Below are 8,845 nucleotides of genomic sequence, written 5' to 3'. Positions count from 1 at the left end.
CCCTGGGTAGAGTACTATGGCATCACAGCTCACAGCAACCTCAGACTCTTGGGCTTAAGCAATTCTCTTGTCTCAGCCTTCCAAGTAGCTGGAACTACAGGTGCCCGCCACAACGCCCAGCTATTTTTGTTGTTGTCGCAGTTGTCATTGTTGTTTTAGCAGGCCCAGGCCAGGTTCGAACGCACCAGCCCCAGTGTATGTGGCGCCCGACCACTGAGCTGTGGACGCCGCCCCCATGATGCATTTTGGATTAATTTCTGTAGAAGGTGTACTGTGTGGTTGAGGCTCATTACTTTTTGCATCTTGATATCCAGTGGTTCCTACACCAGTTGTTGGAAAAACTATCCTTTCTCTTTTGAATTTCCTTTGTGCCTTTGTTAAAAAAGAATCTCTTGACTGTCTATGTGTGAGTTTATTTCTGGATTCTTTGATCAGCTTTCCAGGACCAAACCAGCTTTGACTTATGGGTCTTTTTGTCGTTGTCACGCTGTCTTGATTAGTGTAGCTTATGATGTGTCTTTAAATCAGGTAGTAGGAATCTTACAACTTGGTTCTTTTGTAAAAATCGTTTCAGTTCTATTTCTTTCACCTTTCCTTATAAATTTAAATATCAGTTTATACATACCTATAACTGCATCTGCTAGAACTTTGATTAGAATCACGTTGATTTAATAGGACATTTTCACGTCTTGATGTCTAGTCTTCTCATCTATGAATGTAAATACATTCGATTTTCTGTAGTGTGCTGTAGTCTTTATCATACAGATTCCGCATATATTTTGTTAGACTTACATGTAAGAATTTCATTGGGGAGTATTTTATTATAAATGTTACTGTTTTTAAATTTCTGTTTTCTAGCTATTCATGGCATAATTGGTTTTTGTCTATCAACCTTTTATCTGTTACCTTGGTAAATACACTTACTAGTTCCAGGAGCTTTTTTGAGGATTGGGGGGATTTTTTTATGTGGACAGTCATGTAATCTTAAAATAGAGAATAGTTTCATTTCATGCTCTCTGACCTGTGTACCTTCTGTTTCTCCTTTGTCCCAGTGCCATGGTTAGGACTTCCATTGTGATGTCGAGTAAGATGGAGAGAGCAGACGTCTTTGCCTTGTTGTCAGTCTTAGAGAAAAAAGCATTCAGCCTTGGACCATTAAGTATGATTTTGGGGGGGGTTTGTAGATGTCTTTTTATCAAGTTAAGGAACTTCTGTTTCTAGTTTACTGAAGTTTTCTTCAGAAAGGATGCTGAATTTTATCAAAGTGAACATACAGTTTCTCTCCTTTACCATTAATATGGTGAATTCCCTTCATCAGCTTTCCAGGACCAAACTAGCCTTTCTGAGGATAAACCTTACTTGATGGTGATGTATTATTCTTTTTATATATTGCTGGATTCAGTTTGCTAATATTTGGTTCAGGATTTAGTCATGAGGTTATAGTTTTCTTTGTCTGATTTTGGTATCCGGGCAATACTGGTCTCATGGGATAACTTTGGAGTCATTCCCTCCTTTCTTACTGGAAGAGGTTGTGTAGAACTGATACTATCCTGTGTTTGGTAGAATTACTACTAAAATCATTTGGACATGGAGTTTTCTTTGTAGGAAGGCTTTAACTATGAATTTGATTTCCATAATAGATACTGGGCTGTTGAGGCTGTCTCTTTTTGAGTGAGGTTTAGTAGTTTGGGTCTTTGAAGGAATTTATTTCATGTAAGTTGTTGGGTGTGGGTTTAAAAGTTGTCCATAATCTTCTTTTATACTTTTAAGAACTGTAGGGTCTGCAGTGACTCTACTCTCTCATAACTGATGGTGGTCATGGTCATCTCCTGTTTTTCCTTGGTTTTATTGATTTTTCTCTATTGTTTTTCTCTTTTCTATTGCATTATTTTCTGTTCTGTTATTAACTCCATCTTTTATTATTGTTTTCTTGTTTCTTAACATAGAAGCTTAGATTATTGTTTTGAAATCTTTTATTATGAGCCTTAAATGCTACAAACTTTCCTCTAAGTACTGTTTTTGCTGCATCCCATAAATTTTGATATGTTCAGTTTTATGTTCATTCAGTTCAAAATATTTTCTAATATCTCCCACAGATTATTCTTTGATCCCTGGGTTATTTATTTAGAAATACAGTCATACCAAAATCTGTGGATGTTCAAGGCCCTAATATAAAATGGCATAGTAGTTGCATATAACCTATTCATATCCTCCTGTATATTTTAAATCATCTCTGGATTATTATAATGTCAAATACAGTGTAACTGGTATGGATAGTCTTCACAACAAACACTCTTTTTTTCTTGAACGTATTTTTGACCTGAGGTTGGTTGAACCCTTGCATGCAGAGGGCCAACTGCATGTTTCATTCCCAAATATTTGGGTGTGTCCCAAATTTGTTTTTAGTCTTTTGACCTCTAATTTTATTTTGTTACTCTCATAGAACATGCTTGGTATGATTTTAATTCTTTTGCATGTATTGGTATTTGTTTTATGGCTTCAACGTGTGGTCTGTCGTGAGGAATGTTTCACGTGTGCTTCAGAAGAGCGAGCGTCACGGCGAGTGGACGGAACGTTTCATTCGCCACTCAGGCTGAGCTGGTGGATGGTGTGTTCAGGTTTCTACATCCTTGCCAGTTTTCCTTCTAGTTCTCTCAATTATTGAGCACAAGGTATTGAAATCTAACGTTCTTACTATTGGACTGTTTCTCCTTTCAGTTTTGCCCTTTTTGCTGCCTGCGTTTTGAGGCTGCCTTGTTAGCATACGTGCAGTTTGTCAGTGTTACACCTTCCCGTGGTAGCCCTTTACCATGTTCCTAGGGAATGTCCCCTGTTGTCTCTGGTACGATTTCTCGTGTTAAATATTAATACAGCCACTCTCTTACAGTAGCCTTTGTGCGGTATATCTCTTCCCATCCATCTTTTTACTTTCAGTATTTGTGTGTCTAAGTTATGTCTCTTATGGGCAAGATGGTTGAATTTGACTTTTTTTATCAAGTCTGATAATCTTTGCTTTTGATTAGGGTTTTTAGACCATTTGTATTTAATGCAATTATTGGCATGGTTAGGTTTACATTTTCTTATTTGTTTGGGGTATCTTTTTTTTTTTTTTTTTTTTTTTGGAGATAGAGTCTCACTATGGACTTTAGCAATTCTCTTGCCTCAGCCTCCCAAGTAACTGCAACTACAGGTGCCCGCCACAATGCCTGGCTGTTTTTCTGTTGCAGTTGTCATTGTTTCTTAGCTGGCCCAGGCTGGGTTCAAATATGCCAGCCTTGGTGTATGTGGCTGGTGCCGTAACCACTGTGCCACTGGGCACCAAGCTGGGGAGTATCTTGATTATTCCTCTGTACCTCCTCTGCTGGCTTTTCTTTGTGTTAAATAAAGGTTTTCCAATGTACCATTTTAATTCCTCTCATTTTTTTAAACTAAATTTTAAAGTTTTTTTTTTAGTGGTTACCCTAGAGCAGGGGTCCTCAAACTTTTTAAACAGGGGGCCAGTTCACTGTCCCTCAGACTGTTGGCGGGCCGGACCGCAGGCCGCAGGACCAGCTGGCTACGAAGCAGGACAGGCAGTGGCAGCAAAAACACCCGGCAGGCCGGATAAATGTCCCAGGCAGGCCGCATGTGGCCCGCAGGCTATAGTTTGAGAGTGCCTGCCCTAGAGGATACCATATGCATCTTTTTTAAACATCACAGTGTACTTTAAGATTTACTCAAATCCAGTAAATACAGAAACTTTTCTCCTGTGTACCTCTGTCCCCTTCCCTTGTGTTACACTGTGATTACACAGTAACACATATAAGTCCAGCTGTATAGCTTGATAATTATTGCTTTCTATACTGTTCATGTGTTTTATAGAAGCTGAGGGGACACATTAAAAAAAGTACATCTGCAGAGTCTTTGTACTCACCTGCGTGTTTCTAGTGCTCTTTGTTCTCTCTGCAGATTCAGGTCATCTTTAGTAATTTCCTTTCAGCCTGATGGGCTTTCTTTAATATTTCGTAGAATGCAGGTCTGTTGTCAGTGAGTTTTCTATTTGTGTCTTGGTGTGTCTTTATTCTGTCTTTACATCTGGAGGATAGGTGTCCTGGGCTGGCTTCACCGTGTCCCCCAGCGCATCAGCTGTCCCTTCTCTTGGTCTCACACACACACACCACCGTACGCGATGAGGCGTTTCTCACTTGCTGCTTTTGAGATTTCCTTCTTTTTTTTTTTTAATTTTTCAGCGGTTTAATTCTGCTTTATGTAGACCTGTTTGTATTTATCCTACTGATACATACTTCATTGAGATTCATTGAGCTTCTTGGAGGTGTAGATTTAAATTTTTTATCACGTTTGAAAAATGTTCTGCCATTATTTCTTCCAAAAGTTTTTCTGCTTCTTTCTCTCTCCTCCCTCCGGGACCCCCTTCATTATAAGCAGTTGGTGCACTTAATGTTTTTAGAGGCTTGTTCATTTTATGTTAGTTTCTTTCACTCTAATCTTCGTGTTAACTTTTATTTACCTTGAGATTCATTGGGGTTTTTTCTGCTGTGTTGAATCTTCTTTGAACCTCTGTAGTGAATTTTTAGTATTAGTTGCTGCACTTTCAACTCCAGAATTTCCATTAATTTCGGCCTCCTCCTTGAGAATCTCTATTATGTTGATTTCCTGTCTTATTTTTCTTCAGTTTTTTCAGATGACTTCCTTTAGTTCTTTGAACATATAGAACCTACTTTTTCTGCCACTTTGGGTTTTTTCCCTGCTAATTCAGCATCCGAGGACACTTAGAGACAGTTTCTGTTGCCTGCTTCCCCCCAGTATGGGTCATACCCTGTGTTTATTTACATATCTCTTAATTTTTCATTGAAATTTGGACATTTTAGGGAATATATTTTAGCCATTCTGAATTCTGAGTTTATTTCCTAGAAAGTTTTTTCTGCTTTATGTCTATTAAGTAACTTCCCTGGGCGAAATCTCACAGTCTGTCTCCCCTGCAGCTCAGTTCTTTTTATGTTTTGTTTTTTTAAGTTTGGCTTCCTAAGGTTTGCTCCTGTGTGTGGTGGATTGGTAGTGAGCCTAAGCTTGATTGAACAAAGGTTGTGCTCACCTACCTCAAGCCAGTAAGGCTCTGCCCTCTGTCCACCTAGCTGTGGGTAGGCAGTGGGAGTACAGTCAAGGCTCGGGTCATTTTCCAGTAATTCTGTCTTTACTTCCTACTGCCCACTTTCGTCTCCTTTACGTGTGTGTGCAGCCTTAGAGCTGGCTGGGAGTCGTGGCCAGCTTGGACCCTATCTAGTCTCCACAGTTTATACACAGCTTCAGCCTAGAACGTGCGTGGCTCAGCCAAGCAACTGGGCTGGTAGGGCCATCGGGCCTCCTTGTACACCTTCCTCTGCGATTGTCACGGCCATCAACACCACCACTGAACATGGGCGTCTCCCCACACCTCGGATCAAGTGAGCCTCCTTCCACCCGGCAGGGAAGCTGCTGCAGCCAGTCTTCACAGCCAGCTCCCCCGGCAGTGCCTCCATGTCGACCATGTAGGGGCAGGGGGTGCACAACAGGGGACATAGGGCAGCCCCAGGTGCCATGCGCTGTCACTGTCTTTCCTGACGTTCGGGACACAAACCCTTCTCGGTTGGCGGTTTGCCCTGACTTGGCTTTTGTCAGTGCCGTGCAGCTCTCTACTTTCTTTGGGGCAGCAGGGTGAGCTGAGCTGATCTCACTTGGCCAGAGCTGGAGTTTCCACCTCAAGAAGCCTTTCAGCAAGCAGTAATTTTTGTTTACTTGGCTTATAAAAATTCTCAATGTTCATTCAGTGTTTGGTATGTCGTGCTTGTCAAGCTAATTGTCTACATTTTAAAACAGAAATAATCACTTATTAAGTGATTTCTTATGAATTCTGGAATAGCACTCATGATTGGAATAACTTTCCTCATTTCATTACAGTTATGGAAAAATTTCTTGGCTATTTTCAGTTTAAGTAATTTAAAAAACAAAATGGAGAAAAAGCTATGGCCCTCAGTTACTTTTCCTAAGCATTAAATTTGAACTTGTACATTTATAGCTTATATCACATTTGGATACATTATTATAAATACAGAAATGTCATGCAATTTGTGAGGATAACATTAAATTCACTGAGCGCTTCTTTCTTGCCTCTAGAGATTCATGTGGCCACACAAAATTGGGCTAATGTTTTTCTGATATTGAGATCGGATTTACTATTAAATTTTTTAGCACTTTAGGGCTCCTTAAGAAAATAACAGTTTCAGGCTGTGATTGGTCCTGTCACAATTAAAAGATTTGTTAGTGTGTTAAATTGAAATTTTATTCTTAAAAATTAAGTCTATTGAATCTTCCTTGTGGGTGTTTGAGTATTCACTGTGTTTCTTGTTTTTAGGTTAGTGAAAAATTACTGTTGTTTGCCTCTTTGGGGGGAGGAGGGGACAGAACCTCAAGCTTTAGCCATGGGTAGAGTGCTGTGGCATCACAGCTCACAGCAACCTCAAACTCTTGGGCTTAAGCGACTCCCTTGCCTCAGCCTCCCAAGTAGCTGGGACTACAGGTGCCCACCACAAAGCCTGGCCATTTTTTGGTTGTAGTTGTCATTGTTGTTTGGCAGGCCGGCCTGGATTCGAACCTGCCAGCTCTGGTGTATATGGCTGGCACCCTAGCCGCTTGAGCTACAGGCGCTGAGTCCCATTGTTTGCCTCTTACTAAATAGCTTTCTGCCAAGTAGCCAGCAGCCATATAAATGTTTTTTCAGTTCTGTACTGTAATAGTAATTCACTATGTGTGTCTCTGCAGGCCGCTTTGAAGAGGAATTTATCAAAATGCGCATGGAGAGGCTCCAGGCCTGGATGACCAGAATGTGCCGGCACCCCGTCGTCTCAGAAAGTGAGCTTTTCCAGCAGTTCCTGAGTTTCCGAGATGAGAAGGTAGGGCACTTTGTTGTGTGGTCTTAGAGGATGTCAAGAGTTGTCACGTTCATACCAAATTTATGTCTGAAAGGCGTCAAATCTGTGCTGGTTAGTTCTCACTTTCTCTGATGACAGTCTGGGGACAGAAACCTAAATCCCAGCCATGGGAACTCTGTCGTGGCCCGTGAGGGGCTGGTGCCAGAAGGGGAGGGCAGCGTGGGGGATGGGATAGGGTAAGCAGTTTTGTCCCAGATGCTTGAAAATAGAATGAGACCCCAAACTAGGAAGGGCCATGCCAGCATGAAGGGAGGGATTAGAGCAAATCTCATCTCTGATCACCGTTGCCTTCACCAGGCAGTAGCGTTATGAAAAGAAGGGTGGAGCCATTCTGCTTGGAGCTAGGTAGCTTTTCCAGACCAGTAGTTGTGAGTCCAGAGTAAATGCTCTCTGCTCGCCCCATAAGCAGTTATGGCGACATTCTGCCACTGATCATCTGGTCTTTATTTAAATCAAGAAGCAGTTGTCGGCTCGGCGCCTGTGGCTCAAGCGGCTAAGGCGCCAGCCACATACACCTAAGGTGTCAGGTTCGAATCCCCAGCCTGGGCCTGCCAAACAACAATGATGGCTGCAACCAAAAAATGGCTGGGCGTTGTGAGGGGCGCCTGTAGTCCCAGCTACTTGGGAGGCTGGGCAAGAGAGTCGCTGAAGCCCAAGAGTTTGAGGTTGCTGTGAGCTATGATGCCGCAGCACTCTACCAAGGGTGACGTAGTGAGACTCTGTCTCAAAAAAAATATATATATATGTATATCTATAGTTTTTCACTCTCAATAAGCATTTACTGTATTCCTGATCGTATCATTGTGTTCTCTAAAGTCCAAAGACCTTTTTCTCCATAATTTCTCTTCTCTCATGACAAATATTGCATATTTTAGAAAATACTGCAAAGAATAAAAGCATGAGGTAGCTTAGAAGCAATAGCAAATTCTAAATATATCATGATTCTGGAAAAAAATTAGGAAGTTCCTTTTGTCTTTTATCACATAATAGAATGTCATATATCCTGTTGGAACTTTGAGACAGATTTACTTGCTAAACTTTGTAGTACTTTCCCCTTATTGAGGTGAACACATTTACAGTAAGTCTGTACTCTGTCTGCTTACACGCGGATACATATACTTAACACAGTCGCAATATTTGGGCCTTAGTTTCAGTTACTGCCTGTTTCTGGAATTGGTAGGCTCTTGTATGTCATTGGTGGGGAGGGGAGTTAGAAAACATTGAAATGCTTCAGCATTTCTTTGTGAATTTCTTTATATTAATAACTTAGGTCTTGCCTTATGCGCTATTCTAGCAAACCGTAGTTTTTCTGGTGAAATGTGATAGTCACAGTATTTGTGGCATGAAGCTATATAGTAGTGAAGCTAAGCTCTTTGATCAAGTTGAGTTGAGGAAATGTTTTGTTACTTTGTAGTGACAAAAACCTACACGGAATCCTCCCACGTGTGTTGTCCTCTAGTTCCACAAGACTCTAACAAGAGCTTATTTGATTGATTTGCCAAGGGTTTGATAAAGAAAGCACTTCTAAAGATTGTGTGCTATGCATGGTTGGATTTAATAATAATAATAAATCCCAGATATTGGTAGTTTTGTTTGTAAAGCCTGCCACCTTCAAAGATTGATCAGCTCGCCATAAAAGTGCTATAAGAGAAAGAACAGTTGGAGTCAGAGCCCTGGAGCTCTCCCTTTAGCTCCTCTTCTAACTGCCTCTGTGAGCCCAAGTGAAGGTATTTAATCTCTTTGGGCCAGAATTTCTTTACCTGATAAATGGCAGTATAGAACTGGTTAAAACTATGAGTCTAGGCTCGGCGCCTATAGCTCAACTGGCTAAGGCACCAGCCACATACACCTAAGGTGGCGGGTTCGAATCCCCAGCCCGG

General features: G+C 41.2%; 1 protein-coding gene across 1 annotated transcript in view; it reads left to right on the top strand.

Moving 5' to 3' along the window:
- The window catches only part of SNX9 (sorting nexin 9), a 114,840-nt gene that overhangs the window by 82,948 nt on the left and 23,047 nt on the right, over positions 1-8,845 (top strand). The window contains exon 10 of the mRNA XM_012806739.2: positions 6,796-6,926. Within this exon, the coding sequence (XP_012662193.1) occupies positions 6,796-6,926 (131 nt within the window). The remainder of the gene's footprint in view (positions 1-6,795; positions 6,927-8,845) is intronic.

This window comes from Otolemur garnettii, unplaced genomic scaffold (genome assembly GCF_000181295.1).
Source record: "Otolemur garnettii isolate 467f Iridium unplaced genomic scaffold, OtoGar3 scaffold00056, whole genome shotgun sequence".
In the NCBI taxonomy this organism is placed as follows: Eukaryota; Metazoa; Chordata; class Mammalia; order Primates; family Galagidae; genus Otolemur; species Otolemur garnettii.
The sequence above is the reverse complement of the archived record's forward strand: the minus strand, read 5'-3'. Positions and strand labels throughout refer to the sequence as shown.